The sequence below is a fragment of the Leptodactylus fuscus genome, chromosome 5, assembly GCF_031893055.1.
Source record: "Leptodactylus fuscus isolate aLepFus1 chromosome 5, aLepFus1.hap2, whole genome shotgun sequence".
Classification (NCBI taxonomy): Eukaryota; Metazoa; Chordata; class Amphibia; order Anura; family Leptodactylidae; genus Leptodactylus; species Leptodactylus fuscus.
The window spans coordinates 210,315,820-210,334,392 of NC_134269.1; the positions used below are offsets into that span (position 1 = coordinate 210,315,820).

The following is an 18,573-nucleotide window of genomic DNA, read 5'->3' on the forward strand; positions in this document are numbered from 1 at the left end:
TTGCTTTGGAATGGTGGGGGCTAGAGAAAAAATTCCAACTGGATTAGGATGAAAAATAGCTCAAGATGGGTGAGGAGGAGATCTACTTTAATGATAATTATCCAATATTGATAACAACTTGGATACATCACTGGCTTTTAATTTTTTTTTTTTTTTTGCTATTTGGAGGAGCTTTACAGTTTGAATGACCCCAAGTGTTTGTTAGCCATTTATAAAAGTAGTAGTTTGTGAGCTCAGCTATATTACATTTTTTGGGTTTTTCTTTCTTTTTGGTCTGCCATCAGACTATGCCCTCTTTATATCAGAAATAATGACACACAACGGGATGATTCAGCATTTTTTTTTTTGTCCTCAAACAAGCCCTTATTTACAAATCTGATATTTACACATTCAAAGATAAAAGAGCACACAAATCTGGTGAAAGGAGAAAAAAAACAAAAACTATTCGCTACACATAAAAAAAATACAAGAATTCATTGAAATTTGTAGAATACAGAAAATGCATAATCACAGATTTAACATGGGAGTGGGGGGTGGGATAAAACAAAAACACCCATTGACTTTGTGTGCTTCTAAAGCCACTGTAAAAAACATACAAAAGGAGATCTCTATAAATTCTATATTATATACACTAATTCCTGCCTGCAGGTGAACAGGATAGGTATAAAACACAAAACTTTAAATACTTGTCTTTAAAGCTAGATTCATAAAGACCCTTCTCTATGTCTACAGCACAAAGATCATTAGGTTACACGGACGTCGTGGCAAAATACTGAAGTGCGTGCGTTCCATAAATGGGGACAAAAATATATTACATCAAATTTTTTTTTCGGTGGTGGTGGTTTATTTTAATGCTGCAACTCAAATTTATTTATTTTTGTTATTGATTGAAAAACGTCTCGGATGTTTTTTAAAAACGGCTTGGATATTTTTGAAAAAAAAAAAATCACAACTTTCAAAAAAAATTCTAGAATATTTTTGGAATTTTTTTTTTTTACAAGTAGATTTTTTTTTCTGAGCTATTAAAAAAAAAATTATCAGATGTGGCTGAATGAAAAAAAATATATATATATTTTTTTTATTATTCAGCCACATCTGATTTATTTTTTTTGAGCTATTAAAAAAAAATTAATTTACATATAAAAAAAAATTCCAAAAATATTCTAGAATATTTTTTTTTTTCAAAGTTGCAGGACTGTGGCAGAGTTCTTGATATATCCTGTTCACCTACAATTCACAAAGCATTGTAAAAACACAGTCAGCTGGTCATGAAACCCAACCCATCTATTAAAGGGTGACAGATGTAAAGTTTTTTTTTTTTGTTTTTTTTAGAGTCCCTTTATTTTTAGCGACTTTTTTTTTTTTTCACAATACAGGAAAAAATTAAAAATTCTCTCCCGCTTACAAATACAGAAACTCAGGACACAGTATATGCTGATTTGTGGCTCATAAATAGCAATGTATACGTAGGCATTTGTAGACACTTTTACGCTGCATAGGTAAGTAACTGAGGTGCTTTGTCGTAGCGTTGAAGCTCAATAGAAAGTCACATGAAGGGCAAAAGGAGAGATTCTAGAGTATAAATCACGTTCTCGGAATAAAAATGTTCATCTCGGTCACCGCTATAAACGTTTGTAGGCAGAATCACATTTGGTATATTCTGTATAAAATTCAGAATCCCATCATCATCATAAAAAAAAAAAAGTTCCGTAATGTCCTCCATTTCTTATTTACTGTATGATCAGATGCATTCAGTGCAAATAACTCCTGCAAACAAGAGCACAACGAAAATCTTGGCGGTTTTGTCGTTTCCCACCCTCCAAATAAAATAAATAATAGCTTTGTAAAGGCCAGTGAACTCATCGAAGAACAATTTTCCTAAAAATTTACTAAGTAGATGAAGAAAAAAAAAATTACTGTAATTTTTTTTTAACTGACGTTACGTAACACTGTATATATTCTACCTGCACAGATTTACTTATAAATTAAAGGAATTGTCCCGGCAAATGTTTCAATCTTCTGGGTCAATAAACCCCCCCCCCAAAAAAAAAAAAAAAAAACATATGCACTTGCTCTGGTGGCCTCAGCAAAGGGCTTGAGTGTCGCTACCTGTGACATCACATCCTCTTCCTAAAGTTTGCTGAGGCCACCGATTGGCTTCAGCACAGCTCCGGAGAGAACCAGGGAGATGCTACCAAAACAAAAGAACTGGGAGGCTTTGGAGGACAGGTGAGTATGTTTTTGTTTGTTTTTTTTATACTGACCCACTGATCCATTTTTGCCTGGACAATCCCTTTAATGGAAGAACAAAAAACGAAACTGGTTTATGTGCAGAAAACTAAAAAAGCGAGCCATCTTCTTTGCCACACCCTCTGACACTATGGTACTTCTCTGAGTATAAGTTTCTTTGGTGTACGGTTTGTGGGTTCTTTTTAGATTTTGAAATAATTTTGTTGGGAATCCACAAAAACTCCTAGAAGTAAAAAATATTAGATGATCCTTAAATATACTGTATGAGGGAGTAGATCAACTATGGGAGATTTGTTCTTATAGTTTTGATGGGTTCACCATGTTGGAAAAAAGTCCAGTGAGAATTTTTGGCCAGAAAAAAAAAAAAAAATTATTTTTTTTTTTTTTTTAGAAACTGGTGCTTTAACAGGAAAACTGAACTTGAGCCATGAAAGCTCTGAATGGCTTTTTAACTTGCTGGTATCCTAAGTGAAGTGAATGGCGGCATAAATTTTTAAATTTTTTTTCTGGTATCACAAATTACTATCCATTGTCAAAAAACAAAAAAAGCAAAAAAAAAAAAAACCACAGTGAAAAGAATAGACATAAATGAAAAAATAAAATAAAATTAAAGAGGAAAAATGTTAAATATTTAATTTTATTACAAGAAATACAAAATCTAGAATCGACTTTATATACAAGTGAATTAAAACTGGCATTTTTTTTCAGTTGCGGAGACTGGCACAGAAAAAGGGACCGAGTAGATGCATACATATACAGAAACAGAAAAACATAGAAATCATATACAAGTGAAATCGGCTCAGTGTATGAAAGTCCTTTTTTTTTTTTTCTTCCCCCATGAGCCAATGGTGGAACATTTAATGCCAAGTAGGGGCGGGATATGGAAGATTGGTGATGGGGGGCTAATATAACCTGAATACAGGCACCTGGCACCTTTCTGCCAACTTCCAAATTCATTTACCCTGAGATCCACGCAGTTTTATTGAAAGGCTGCTCGTTTGATGCAATGTCTAGATCGATAAAGCTTTTAGATTTAAAAAAAAAAAAAAATTAAAAAAATTTTCCAGAAACCCCCAGACAGGACTCCAAATAAAGCAGCTTTGAGTTTACCGATAAGCTTAAAGCATTTCCTTACAGTAAAAGTCTGCAATATAAGGAGACAATTTTTTGCCAAAAAAATAAAATACAAAAAAAGCCTGCAAATACAAAAAAAAAAAAAAAAAAACTCATTCTAAACAGACCCCCCCCCCCCCCCCCCCAACAAATCTCCTTCTAGCACCAAACTGTACGCCCTATGAATACTAGGAAAAGCTAGGACAAAATATGCTAAAATGACTCGTATAAAACCTAAAAACAGCAAAATTAGCTTAGCCCTTATATCTCCCAGGAAGATCATAGAGGGATCTCCAGAAAAAGATCAGCTCCCACCTATTCACAAAATACAGTGTTGACTTTTTGCTTGGCCATGACACTGCCAATAGCTTACAACTTTACAAATAATTCAATAAAAACTTAAAAAAAAAAAAAAGCAAATAAAATAGCATTTGATGTTAAATTACAAAAAAAAAAAAAAAAATAATGCATCAAATCCCTGTTTAAGACTACATCCTGAATATCAAGTAAAAGAAAACAAATCTCCCCAAATCTGTGGCCCTCCCTTTCACCACACGAGAAAAAAAAAAAATATATATATATAATACATAAAACACAAATAATTCACATTATTTAAAATCTAAAAAAAAATTAATACGACCCTCAAAAATTCTCTGAAATAAATAATGAAAAAAAAAAAAAAAAAAAATTATGGAAGCGAAAACATCAAAAGGAAAAAAAAAAAAAAAAAAAGTTTAAATAAATTATTGAAGAACACCAAGCACCCGCGCGTGCCCTCTGCCCCCCCGTTCCGTTCCCAGCTGCACAAAGAAAAAAAATAAAATTCCGAGAAAAATCAGAAGAGCAAACAAATTCTATTCCAATTCCAAAGGTAGAAAGGTCCGACTACCACACAAAAATCCTGGTTCGACGATTCTCCTCCGGTTATTGCTGAGTGGGTGTGGCACAGTGAAAGCAAAAAAAACATGAAAATAAAAATAAAAACCCGACATAAACCATCTTTGTTCATCAGGCAGTGTTTGGTGGGGTACTTGTAGGTCCACCCTTGGTAGAAGAAAGGCAAAAGGCTCCAGGCCTCCGCTCTCCTCAATACTGTTATATGAGTGAAAAATAGCGAGAAAACGGTCGTCAAACGAAGAAGCGCGCGTGACCATGTCGATTGAGCTTCAGGATTTTACCCAGGCGTTGCTTGGCGGTTGCCATGCCCTTCTTTGGCCGTTTACCTACAAGTAGGAAAGGACAAAAATACTTCCGGTTAGGAGGACAGGCCCACGCAGTAGAATTCTACATGGTAGCAAAACCTCCGCCACAAGGAGCAATTCCTAAAAGGGATAGTCCAACAAAACTGAGCAGTGCGACTGCTGTTATAGAGGTTGTCCCACAAACCCCAACCCCATAACTTAATACCTATCCATGGGATCAGTAATAACAGTGTTATCACTGAAGGACCCCCATAGAGCACAAAAACAGGGGTTGTGTGCGCGTGATCCAAATGAACGTAAGGGCTGCACCATCCAAGGTCTGAGGCCAAATCCAGTGGTCACCAATGTTAGTCTCATTGAGAGTAACCATTGCCCCATAGTCATAGGCACCTCAGTGCTAGGTCCACAGACCTCCAGCGATCCCCAATGATCACAAGAACTTAAGTTATTTTTTGGGACAACCTTTAAGAAGGAATTGTGACCAGGTCTGAAAAGACCAATGACATACATTGGGCGCCATCACCTGAATTTTTTTAAACTTGTATATACTCGAGTATAAGCCGACCCGAATATAAGCCGAGGCCCCTAATTTTACCACAAAAAAGTGGGAAAACTTATTGACTCGAGTATAAGCCGAGAGGTGCTTTTTCAGCACAAAAACGGTACTGAAAAACTCGGCTTATACTCGAGTATATACGGCAAATCTGTTCGGTTATTCCAAAAATATAAGCCCTTTTAGTGTTGATGCAAGTTAGGATCTACTAGCTGAGTGGTTTTTCCTAGGGCAGAATCTTTGTTTGTAATATGTCATGCAGTGTTACCACCCACTTGTCTAGTACACCCTAATCTGCATGAGCATTAAAAGGGCTTATAACTTTGGAAAGGCTGAACAGACTTTGATAAACACTGAAATGCTCAGAGGATGGCAGGGATCAGCTGATGTAGATCATCTTTAAGGCCAAGATCTTCATACCTTTAGTTGCCTGGTTACTAATAGGGGGTGGGTTTGAGGCAGGTCTCTTTGTTGGGTGCAGGGGCACAGTCGGTGAGGTGTCTCCATATATTCTGTCTGGACTCAGGCTTCCTTCGCTGAAGTCACAGTCGCCAGAACTCAAGCTGCCCTCTTGTTCGTATTTCTCATCATGGTGATATCTTGGAGAGTCCCATCCTTCGCTTTCGGAATAGCGTTTAATCTTGTGAGGGTGGCCGCTGGACTCTGAAGAATGTTCTCGTCTCTGAGATTTCGCAGCTTTGCAGAAGTCCTGTGGTAAAGAATAAGCGTAAAACGTACCGCCAAACAGTGACACGGTCCCCAGACCTGAAACACGGGGCTCAAACATTATATCTGTTACTTACCTGAGGATCTGTCCTGCAAGAAGAATCCATCTGACTAATCCAATCTGAGGTGGTCAGCCCTGCGTCCTCATCCTCACGGTGACCTGAAGACAAAAAAAATTCACTTGTAAAATTTTACGGAGGCTTCGACAAGGAAATACCGTATATACTCGAGTATAAGCCGACCCCCCTAATTTTACCACAAAAACTGGGAAAACTTATTGACTCGAGTATAAGCCGATGGGGGGGGGGGGGGAATGCAGCAGCTACTGGAAAATTTCAAAAATTAAAATGGTCGGAGTTTTTGGGTGCAGTAGTTGCTGGGGAAGGGGAGGGGGTGTTTTGGTTGTCTGTCTGCCCCTTCCCTGAGCTTGAGGACTGTTCCCCCCACCACCACCACTTGGAATTTAGCCTGGCTGAATATAGGGTATCTGCAGTGCTCCTATTAACCCCTTCCCGATGGAATATGAGCACTGCAGATCCCCTATACTTAGCCTGGATGTAGTCAGGCTGATTTCCAAGTGTGTGGGGGGGGGGGGACTCAGTCTCGGGGAAGGGGCAGTTAGACAACTTTTTTTTTTCCCGCTACGGCATTTACGGTACAGGAAAAAGATATTTATAGGTATGTAGAAAGGGCGTTTTTGGACACAGGGATAACTAACGTATATGTGTGTCACAGTATTACCAGTATTAGTTTTATATGTGTTCTAGGGAAAGGAAGAGGATTTAAATTTTTAATACTTTTTATTTACTAATAGTTTACTAATACTTTATTTTTTTTATTTTATTTTTTTAAACTTTTTTTTAATTTATTTATTTTTTTGCATTTATTACACCCCCTAGGGGTCTTGAACCCCAAGGGGTCTGATCACTAATGCATTGTAATGCTAATGCATTGCAATAAATTGCAAAAATTGTCATTTCTTTTGTAGGCTGCATAGAGCAGGGGATTCCCCTCAGTGCTCCTGTAAAGGCTCCCCAACCGGACAGACCTGAAGGAGAACTGCAGCAGGCTGCCGGCAGGATCGCTGAGGGAAATCCCCGGCAGAAGCGCTTCTGCTGGTGGCTGGCCACAGTTCCTATCTAAAGGATCGCACTTCAGAGAGCGGTCGCACCCGCTCCCTCCAGCAGCATGGCGGCACCTGCCCGGACCCCTCGTACCGGGACATCGTTGAGCATCTCCGCTGTAACACTTACAGCGGAGACGTCCTAGCTCATGGCTGCAATCTCTGATTGCAGGGAGCTCCGACGTTACCGCTGTAAAAGTTACAGCGGAGGTGCCGATTGGTATGGTGACCGCTCTGAAGCAGTTATAGTTACAGACACGGCATATGGACCGGCATGCAGACACCGGGGCGGGTGCCGGGCCGCAGCATCGCCACGCTCATAGCAGGAGCGTAGCGATGCTGTTAATTTCAAACTGCAGAAGTACTTGTGGTACTTCTCATAGCAGGCCCGGAATACAGACACCCCCCCCCCATGGAGACACAATATTGTGAATAAAAACTGTACAGGATAAATAATAATGTATAGCCTTACCATTGTTCAGCAATTTCGGCTCTTGCGAGTCCAACTTCTCCTGAGAGAACTTGATGTGCAACTGGGGGTAAACCAGTCCTATTTTGCAGCCTGTGTTCCTCGCCTCTGCCGGAGATCGGGAGGGGTAGTGCAAAGACGCCATAGTGAGCATGCCCTCGACTGCATCCTCCACCGTACTGGTCGAGCTAGGGTATTCACTGCAAGTCATAAGAATAGACACCATCCAGGTCAATCCTACATTATGTGCACGGGGTACCTAACCTCAGACCCACTCCCAAAACAGTTGTCCATTACTGAAACGGTGGAGACGGTCACCTTTTTGGTGGCGTTTCACTAGCAGACCAGCAGTGATCTTCCTCACAGGTTGTCTCTGTATCCTCTTTGACATCTGCCGAGTCCTCCTCCTCCTCCGGCTGCTCATTGCCTGAGCTGTCCGAATCCTCTGAGGCGCTTTTCTGCACAAAAATGCATCCAAATATTACATCGTGGGAATTAAACGAAAAATATAAATTCCACTCATGTCCACCGGATGGCGCTGCCAGGACAGCAGAAATAAATTCCACCTCTGGATCTTAGATATTCCCAGAACAGGCCAGAACATTTCCCGTAATGGCATTAACATGGGACACCGGCAGAGAAAGGAAATGGAGATCGTGAAACCTAATGACCTTTCATTATCAAAAAAAAAAAAAAAAAAGTATCGATCGGTCGAGGATCCTTTTTCCTCACTAACCGATGGTGGAAACGCACACATGGCACTGAATTATGCATCAGCCTAGCCATACACACAGGGGTGGTGGTGGTGGTGGTGGGGGGGGGGGGCAAGTGAATTTCCTGTAGCTATACTAGCAGAGCATTTCTACATGTATGGAATATGCTGCAGCACCTCTTGTAACAAAAGAATGGATGTGGCTCCATGTATTGAACCTCGCCATCCTGAAAAAAAAGTGCATGTTGTATTATGCTGTATCTGACCTCCTCTACTAGCAAAACCCAGACGTGTAGTCAACATGGAGCAGCTTTCGTCTTGACCTACCTGGTTAGTGCAATTGGCTTCGGATCCTTCAGAATCAGAAATATCGGAGTATTCTGAGGCCCCGTACCTGAGCTCTGACTTGACACTTTCAAAAAACACTGAAATAAGAGGAGAGATCGTTTATTATCTTATACCAATGACCCAGGCTGTAGTGTCTGTGGGGGAGGGCAGTGAAGGCGGGCGACACATAGGCAGGAATGAAGCCCCGACACCTACTATTTAGTGGTTTCTGATTTTCAGCTTTATCATCCGCCTCCGAGCTGGAACACGGCTTCTCCAATTTGAAGTCCTTTGTCTTTTTCGATCTGGCCCGATCGTCTTCATCCTCACTATCCGCAGTGTAAAGACTACGGTCAGTGAATGGCTGCCTCTCATCTCTGTAGGAGGAAAAATATGGGATGATAAATTATGTATCCGACATGGCTGATTTCATATTTTATACTCCAGAGCTGCGCTCACTATTCTGCTGGTACAATCACTGTGTACATACATTACATTACTTATCCTGTATTATACTCCAGAGCTGCGCTCACTATTCTGCTGGTGCAGTCACTGTGTACATACATTACTTATCCTGTATTATACTCCAGAGCTGCGCTCACTATTCTGCTGTACAGTCACTGTGTACATACATTACATTACTTATCCTGTATTATACTCCAGAGCCGCGCTCACTATTCTGCTGCTACAGTCACTGTGTACATACATTACATTACTTATCCTGTATTATACTCCAGAGCTGCGCTCACTATTCTGCTGGTGCAGTCACTGTGTACATACATTACATTGCTTATCCTGTATTATACTCCAGAGCTGCGCTCACTATTCTGCTGCTACAGTCACTGCGTACATACATTAGGGCAGTAATGATTCCGCACACATACCTTACTATCCTTCCATTAGAAAGCAGCAGGCGGACATCATTGTCCTTGGCTTTCTTGTCCGGCACTGTTGAAGACGGCTGTAGTGATTTCATATTTAATTTATAAGTGCCCATATCCTGAAAAAAAAGGGGATGGGAATTATAAAAAAAAAATCTTGTCTAGGGTTGTAAAATAAAAGCTTTTGTGCTCTAAAACAGCGCCACTGTCATCTGCAGGTAGTGTGTGGTATTGCACTTCAGCCACATTCACTACAGTACCAGACAACCCCCAGGCACTTACCTCTTCCCATGGAGACATCTCCAACCTTTTTAGCACCTCCCTAGTGTGATGCTCCAGAATATCGAGGTTGGAGGGGGCCTTGTTCACATGGTCCCGCAGCCGCCTTGCTTTCCGTTTGGAATGATGAGATGACTTCTCGTGTGAGGATCGGGAGAGTGGACACAGCCCATGGATTTCCTGAGATTTGACTGGCTTGCTCCCCTCCTCCTGCAACCAAGGGCAGAAGTTTATTTTACAGCTTTTATTCCTTTGCTTTACGTAATGTATAGTGGCTTCAGAGCTGAATTTTCACTTCAGGGCTGGAATCTCCCATCATGCTCTGCTTATTCAGGGTCTTGGGGAGACACAAGCGTAACAGGATTGTAGCTTACGCCATCAGGAATGTGTGACAAGCTTGCTGATGGTTTCCAATAATAACGCCTTTATGTGGCATGTACAATAGTGCTCCTTGATGGACATACCCTTTAAGGGTGCATGCACACTGAGTAACGCCGGGCGTGTATGAGAGCCGTACACGCCGGCGTTACAGCAGACTGCCGAACACTTCCCATTCACTTCAATGGGAGCGCTCGTAAACGCCGCTGTTACGAGCGCTCCCATTGAAGTGAATGGGAAGTGTTCGGCAGCCCTGCTGTAACGCCGGCGTGTACGGCTCTCATACACGCCCGGCGTTACGTAGTGTGCATGCACCCTAAGTGGACCTTTAACCAACCCCAAAACCTCACATCCGTCAATAGGTGCCACTCCACAGATTACAGCAAATTTGGAATTTTTTCTCTAGCCCCCACCGTTCCTGAGCAATTATGTCTTATAGTTTCAGAAGCCAATAAGTCAATTAGGCTCTGATGTAGGGTGGGCGGTCCCAGACCACCTGCTCCAGCCAAGGACCGCCCACCTAAAAAGTAACGAGCACCCAGTATACCAACTCAAAGCATCAATTGCTCAGGAATGGTGTGGGCTAGAGAAAAAATTCCAATGGCACCGGAATCAGTAAAGAGAGGCCTACTGAAGGAGTAAAAAAGTTAAAGCTTGGTGGAAATAGTGAATGGTCCCCTTTAAATAGGCCATACTAACCAGATGAAATTTCTCGTTCCAAAAATATGCAGGTTTTACGCAATTCTATCATATGACCACCGAGACCAAAGATTAGGGTCAGATGTCAATCTCCACAATCAAGTTGTTACCAAACCTTTTTGGCGTCACTCCATGTGTATCACTGCGAGACCGTGTGAACGCTGCGATGTATAAAGTTGCCTAATGAAAGATTTCACAATCCGTATCCTGCAGGGAGTTTGTGGTCCCTGCACTGCTCTCAGTATTAGGCAATGGAAGGTTATTCAGTTTATAGGTCCCCTGATAGACCCACCAGCACAGGAAGCAGAAGACGTCAATACGAGACCCAAGTGGGCGTGTCTCAGGGACGGGGTATGTAAGAGGTTCAGACGGGGCTGAGAACCTGCAGTAATAATGATGGCAGACTATCTAAGGGATGGGTTTGTTTTCTCTCTTTGGTTTACTTTTTCCCAAAATAGATATTCAGTACAAAAAAACAACAAACGCCCACACCAGTTGCAATACCCTCTGATAAGCAGCTGCGCCAACCTCTTATCAGATGCCACATTGGGATTGTTTACCCATTAGATAAACACAGCGGTCTGGGGCTAGTTAACCTAGTCTATAGTCCAGGGTTGTAGACATGATGTCCTCATAGGGGACATATTCCACATATTGGTGTACCCTCCCCCGCACCAAATCTGTACCCTCCCCCCCACCCATGATGTATAATGTCGGGTACTTACCTCAACACTGCGAATCACTTTAGACAGCTCTTTCACAAGATTCCCGGGTCTGATGTTTTCTGGGATCTCAAAAGCATGTTCTGCTACAGACTGTAAGGAGGAGAGAGTAAAGTGAACGTCTGTCCATAAGGTCCGCCATTAGACTGGACACACCGCCAATAGGTTATCAATAACCATCTCTAAACAGGGAATATTGGAGCGGAAGGTGCGGTTATACAGAGTGTCTCACTCTGGAGGACCTAACCTGGATTACACATATGATACATTGATTTGAATACTCTGTGTAATACTTCATTTCACCTGCGGTGGTGCTGCAGGGAAATTACTACCAAGATTCCCCACAGATCACTGATCGCCCCTTCATAACTCCACCCCTTATAGGTCACTTACCTCTTTCTTCATCCAGCTCTTTAGCGCAGATATTAAGGCCTTCACGCCTTGCTTTAAATAATTTGGAGGATGGAAGCCATCTTCTCTTAGCTCTGGAGGAGGGGCAAAAAAGAATCGTTGAGTTTACCATGGTCTCCGCCATCCACCATTCTCAGTGTACTACGACCTGAGGGCTGACTTACCTTTCAAGGTTTCAAGTAGGTTTTTGGCCACAAACCAACAAATTGCCTCAAAGAAAGGGAACTTGAAGAGATCTGGGGTCTTCAGTCTCTTTTCCATCTCGTAACACCTGGTGAAGAGGATTGGGTCTTAGTCACACACGGCATTTGTTTTTCTAGCCACGTAACGTAGTCACAGTAGGTTTAAAATGGATTATTGGCGAGTCTGTCACTCAGGTCTACAGCAGAGCCAATACTAAAAAATGGACCTTCCAGGACCTTGGACTAAAGAAGTCATCACCAAATGTCCTGGAAGCTGCACCAACTGCTATTGAGAATACTGGAGAAGGTGATGGGGGCATGTGACCTGAATGTGAGAGAAGGGGGAACTAGGGAAAGTATGTGGGGGGGGGCTATAAGGGGCAGATTAAGAAAAATTCAGGTCACATAGTAGCTCTCAATAGTATCAACAGGCAGCAGAGACTTCCTGTTTGCACAGCAACTCATGCTAGAAAGAAAAAGTCACATGATCCGCGTGACTTACTGAAGATGATGATGGTGAAGTACTGTTATTTTTATGATTTTCGAGTTGACCTGTTCAATCTTTTGCCATTTACAGTGAAAAATTTATGAAAAAAAATACAAAAAAACAAAACAAAGACATGGTACTACTGAATAGGGCTGAGCTGCACTACCGAGCACAGCCACTAAGCAATGTATGGTGCTGTGCTTTGTAAGTAGTGAAGAGGTCACAGCAATCCATATAGTCCCGAATAAACCCTTTAAGAAGGTCAACCATCTTTCTATATACCCAGTGTATAAAGGGAAAGCTTACCTGAGCTGCATGCCAATGTTTAGGTTGTGCAGAAAGTTCCCACCAAAGGCCATGCAATCCTGAGAGGTGAGGACAGCGTGAATCCAGCCTGCAACCAAATGATAGGGTCATGAACAAGATCCCAAACACAGCAAAGCCAAGTCTGACCAGATGACCCCTTCGGCCCCAATCCAATGGCAGTGTTTTTTCAGTACATTCGTAGGTCGTCGGTATGATCGGCAGGGGTCTGACACCTGGGACCTCCGCTGATCAGACAGCAGTGTTCAGGATACAGAGATCTAAATAAGGGCTTACCTGTTGGGAGAAAGAGCGTGTGCCCCTGTTTCAGCACACACTTGTAACAGTTATCCACTTTGTCCCCAAAAAACTCTTCGCTTTGGGTAACTGAAGAGCTCCACGATTCATACAGTGCCAGGTTCTCATCTGTCGGCTTGATCAAGTAGAAAATTTTCTCTCCCTGGACACAAAAAAAAATAAATAAAAAACATGTAAGGTCACTTGGGGGCATTTCAACAGGAAAGAAAAGTGATATTAAAAAACTGTCCTAAAGAACATTTGGCACAAACTTTACTAGTTAGAAAAATTCCTGAGTTTAAGACGACTGTAGCTGTGAGAAAACCTGGTGATAAGTGTTCTACAGTATTTCCCTACAGCACCACCGCAGGAGAAATGAGGAATTACACAATGTCCCATAAGATCAGTGGGTTGTCTAATGCAGGACAGGTCCTCCAGACAGGACAGGACAAGACAGGTCCTCCAGACAGGACAAAGACAAAACAGGTCCTCCAGATAGGACAAAGACGAGACAGGTCCTCCAGACAGGACAAAGATGAGACAGGTCCTCCAGATAGGACAAAGACGAGACAGGTCCTCCAGACAGGACAAAGACAAAACAGGTCCTCCAGATAGGACAAAGACGAGACAGGTCCTCCAGACAGGACAAAGACAAGACAGGTCCTCCAGACAGGACAAAGACAAGACAGGTCCTCCGGACAGGACAAAGACAAGACAGGTCCTCCGGACAGGACAAAACAAGACAGGTCCTCCAGAAAGGACAAAACAAGACAGGTCCTCCAGAAAGGACAAAACAAGACAGGTCCTCCAGAAAGGACAAAACAAGACAGGTCCTCCAGAAAGGACAAAACAAGACAGGTCCTCCAGACAGGACAAAGACAAGACAGGTCCTCCAGAAAGGACAAAACAAGACAGGTCATCCAGAAAGGACAGGACAAAGACAAGACAGGTCCTCCAGAAAGGACAAAACAAGACAGGTCCTCCAGACAGGACAAAGATAAGACAGGTTCTCCAGACAGGACAAGACAGGTACTATGTAGTTGCTCTACACTCTGGCCAAGATCTGAGGATGCCGAACCAAAGAGCCCCCCCTATCTACTCAAAACTCCTTAATGTGAAATATGACATTTGACAGCTCCTTTAAGGCAAAGACCCCATGCTGCAGAAAAGCCAGTTTTTGTTGCCTATTTTGCTGTGGTTTTTGGAGTCAGGAGTGGATTGAGTAGAAAGAGAACTTTCTAGATATTTCCTTCCTTTTTAAACACAAAAAAACCCCCAAACACGTTTTCTGCAATGTGGGGCCTTAGTTGGAAGTAGACAGCTCCGTTCTGTGTAGTGGCCAGATAAGGTACTGCAGATCAGTTCAGATGAATGGGAGCCAAGCTGCAGTGACTATGTTCTACCACTACACAGAAAACAGAGCTGTCTGCTTCCTGCTCCATTCTCTGACTCAACAGCTGAGCAGTGAGTTTGCTGATCTAGTCTGATATTAGTGACCCATTTAAGACCGATCAATATTTTTATCCCAGAAAACCCATCTCACCAATATGGGAATTCTTCTCAAGTTCCCCCTTGCAATCTAATACTTACCCATAGGACATGATACCAGACAGAAGTTCCACCAAAGTCTATGTGGAAATCCGTGTAGCTGTCCTCCACTCCCATCAAGCAATACTTTTGAACAAAGGGCTTTGTGAAGACGGAGTCATCCGGCCAATAGTTCTCCACCCAAGACAACTTCTTTCCGATGTCTGGTACTTTAACCAGCTCCGACATCCTGAAATAAAGAGGAGAAACCAAGTTAGCCGAGCAAGAGGTTTCTAGAAAAATTATGATTGATCGGCATATAATAGCAAATTTACTGTGAGAAGTAACAGACTTCACTATATACATCCTTGCTTATGCCTATAGGGGGCGGAGTTCTTACGGTGCACCTCCTATTCCCTGTGTTCATAGGTAGCCGCATGCGTTATGGGGGAGGACAGACTGTAGTATGATCATAACCCATAGCACAGGTGAGTATCAGTATACACAGGAGAAGGGGGAGGAGGGAGTACAACATGAGTGCCAGGTGGTGGTTCCCATCATGTGATTTGGAACCAGGCCAAAATCCCTGAATTTGTCCTCCTAACGCCTCAAGTTTCCCAGAGAACCCCTTTATTTGTATGCAACCTTCCTATACAACCTTCAATAGGTGTTAGGAAATCAGTCTCACAATCCCTGTAAGGCAACTGGCTGTAGCAGCAGAACTCCCCCACTGCTTTGACAGCAAAGAAGGTCAGTCTCACCCAGATCAGCTGTCCATCACCATTATCTGGGTCAGAACCAGGCCAAAACCCCTGTTTTGTCCTCCTAACACCTCAAGTTTCCAGAGAACCCCTTTATTTGTATACAACCTTCAATAGGTTTTAGGAAATCAGTCTCGCAATCCCTGTAAGGCAACTGGCTGCAGCAGCAGAACTCCCCCAGTGCTTTGACAGCAAAGAAGATCAGTCTCACCCAGATCAGCCGTCTGTCACTATCATTCCACCCTAATCCCGTCTATTTTTTGCAAAGTTATCTACAATGAGCGTACAGAATATTCTAAAGACTGAGTCACTGAGGAAAAGGAGGGGGGGAGGGAGCGGGACTAGTCTTCATTTTAAGGTTTACTGTTCCTTTAAGTACTCACTTGGTGTCAGAGAACTCCAGGCTGATGACGTTTAATACTTTGGGTCGGTCGGGGTTCATGAAGTATTTTACGAAGTTTCGGAGCTTCATCTTGCTGTCGGCTTGTCTCGCCACATCGATGACGTCGATGATCTTATCCCCACCTGCAAAAGGGAGGAACGCAGAAATGGAGTTACGTCAAAGATGACAGAAACATCTATGTGCATAGATATGTTGTGAACGAGTGTACGTGATGGTCTGGGCCTGTAACCCATTGGTCAGTCCTGATTCCCAATATGCTCCAGGTCATGGCTGTCCTAAACACGTGACGTGAGCGGGTGCCGATCCTTTGGGCGACCCTCCAAAGACAGAGTCAACATCCACGATCTCTAGATGAATCTGATGGGGAAGCCCAAGAGCACCACTATGTGGGACCATTAGTAAGAGCACCACCATGCGGACCATTAGTAAGAGCACCACCATTTGGACCATTAGTAAGAGCACCACCATGCGGACCATTAGTAAGAGCACCACCATGCGGACCATTAGTAAGAGCACCACCATTTGGACCATTAGTAAGAGCACCACCATGCGGACCATTAGTAAGAGCACCACCATATGGGACCATTAGTAAGAGCACCACCATTTGGACCATTAGTAAGAGCACCACCATTTGGACCATTAGTAAGAGCACCACCATGCGGACCATTAGTAAGAGCACCATCATGCGGACCATTAGTAAGAGCACCACCATGCGGACCATTAGTAAGAGCACCACCATTTGGACCATTAGTAAGAGCACCACCATATGGGACCATTAGTAAGAGCACCACCATATGGGACCATTAGTAAGAGCACCACCATTTGGACCATTAGTAAGAGCACCACCATTTGGACCATTAGTAAGAGCACCACCATGTGGGACCATTAGTAAGAGCACCACCATGCGGACCATTAGTAAGAGCACCATCATGCGGACCATTAGTAAGAGCACCATCATGCGGACCATTAGTAAGAGCACCACCATGCGGACCATTAGTAAGAGCACCACCATGCGGACCATTAGTAAGAGCACCACCATGCGGACCATTAGTAAGAGCACCACCATGCGGACCATTAGTAAGAGCACCACCATGCGGACCATTAGTAAGAGCACCACTATGCGGACCATTAGTAAGAGCACCACCATGCGGACCATTAGTAAGAGCACCATCATGCGGACCATTAGTAAGAGCACCATCATGCGGACCATTAGTAAGAGCACCACCATGCGGACCATTAGTAAGAGCACCACCATGCGGACCATTAGTAAGAGCACCACCATTTGGACCATTAGTAAGAGCACCACCATTTGGACCATTAGTAAGAGCACCACCATGCGGACCATTAGTAAGAGCACCACCATGCGGACCATTAGTAAGAGCACCATCATGCGGACCATTAGTAAGAGCACCATCATGCGGACCATTAGTAAGAGCACCACCATGCGGACCATTAGTAAGAGCACCACCATGCGGACCATTAGTGGACGAAAAGCTAAACCAGATCTACGCCTCCTTCGTTCTCAAGATCGTCGAGATCCCCGTGGTCGTAGCCAAAAACATCTCTAATCTAATTCTTCCAGCTCAAGCCGAAACGTGACCAAAACCAGATTTATTCGGCTCATCAAAGCTGTTAAATGTGGATCCAGCAGCGAATCATCACGACTAAGGCGACCTCTTTTTAATTTCGACGCTCTCCAGGGACGGGTGACTACTCCTACCTACGTCTGGCACACAGCGCTACCTGATCTGACTGAGCACATTAACATGCGTGTTGCTTCACCCATGGGCATTGTGCCATCTGCTGTCCTAACGGCGCAGCGTGCCAGAAAGCGTTCCGGAGTACCGAATAATTGCGACGATAAAGTACAAACAAACAAGTAAAGAGGCAGAATCCTATCCGAGGTAATAAGCGGGCCAGATTGAAATGGGAAATCAGCCAAAAAGATAGATTAAACAGCCTGGTGTCCTGGACCCCATCAAAACGTGGAAGGGAGGAAGAACATATTGCAGATTAATCCTATAGAAATCCCACAACGGCGCTGAACGAGCGCGCGGAGACGATCCTCACATAATGTATGGTTCAGATGGCGTCATCTAATTAGATCACATCCGCGCCTCACATCTGCGCAACCACAATGGACGCCGAATCACCGACACAATTACTGGCAATATATTTTTATGGGTGTAAGAAAACAAAACCCAATTTTTATCATTTCGTAAGGAAACCTACACAACAACGTCTAGAGCCAAGAACGTCTGGTAGCCACCGATACTAGACCTGAGGATCGATCGGTCCGCTAGGCCGGGAAAACGGTCTATATATTGGCTCAAATATGCCCGGGCTGTACTGAAGGGGTCGGTGCAGAATAGCAGAGCCATGTCCACGGTGGCAAAAGTGGCCGACACATGGGCATTTTTTCTGGGCTGACCACATCCGGCCATCTGAAAAAATCTGGAACTTCTCACAACCAGCACCCTCCTGATGAAATACAGATTCATCAGAGCCGGTGGGAATTGGCCGTTAGTCAATAATTCGGATCCCTCTGAACCACAGCATTGATTTAACCAACCATTGAGTACTGCCCTCCTCTATTCATCTGAATGGTCAACTTGTAATACCACAGTTCTCCTGAGGAGGCCACTGTGCTGATCGGTGATAGATTCAGACTTCTACTGGTTTCGAGTTAGGTGACCACAGTGACACCAATTTTTACGAAGGGTAGCCTACGATACTGGAGCAATGTTGTGAATGTTACAATACTGACA

The 18,573-nt window shown here is 43.3% G+C and overlaps 1 protein-coding gene across 1 annotated transcript in view; it reads right to left on the reverse strand.

Annotated features, from left to right (window-relative positions):
• Positions 1 to 4,264: 4,264 nt before the first annotated feature.
• Positions 4,265 to 18,573, reverse strand: part of KDM7A (lysine demethylase 7A) — a 48,681-nt gene continuing 34,372 nt past the window's right edge. Inside the window, exons 5-20 of the mRNA XM_075275221.1 lie at positions 15,786 to 15,927; positions 14,705 to 14,891; positions 13,115 to 13,277; positions 12,821 to 12,908; positions 12,010 to 12,116; positions 11,828 to 11,919; positions 11,438 to 11,527; positions 9,639 to 9,845; positions 9,360 to 9,475; positions 8,692 to 8,852; positions 8,476 to 8,573; positions 7,755 to 7,894; positions 7,440 to 7,636; positions 5,922 to 6,004; positions 5,539 to 5,827; positions 4,265 to 4,586 (exon numbers count right to left, since the gene is read on the reverse strand). Coding sequence (XP_075131322.1) covers positions 4,492 to 4,586; positions 5,539 to 5,827; positions 5,922 to 6,004; positions 7,440 to 7,636; positions 7,755 to 7,894; positions 8,476 to 8,573; positions 8,692 to 8,852; positions 9,360 to 9,475; positions 9,639 to 9,845; positions 11,438 to 11,527; positions 11,828 to 11,919; positions 12,010 to 12,116; positions 12,821 to 12,908; positions 13,115 to 13,277; positions 14,705 to 14,891; positions 15,786 to 15,927 — 2,255 coding nt within the window. The 3' untranslated portion in view covers positions 4,265 to 4,491. The remainder of the gene's footprint in view (positions 4,587 to 5,538; positions 5,828 to 5,921; positions 6,005 to 7,439; positions 7,637 to 7,754; positions 7,895 to 8,475; positions 8,574 to 8,691; positions 8,853 to 9,359; positions 9,476 to 9,638; positions 9,846 to 11,437; positions 11,528 to 11,827; positions 11,920 to 12,009; positions 12,117 to 12,820; positions 12,909 to 13,114; positions 13,278 to 14,704; positions 14,892 to 15,785; positions 15,928 to 18,573) is intronic.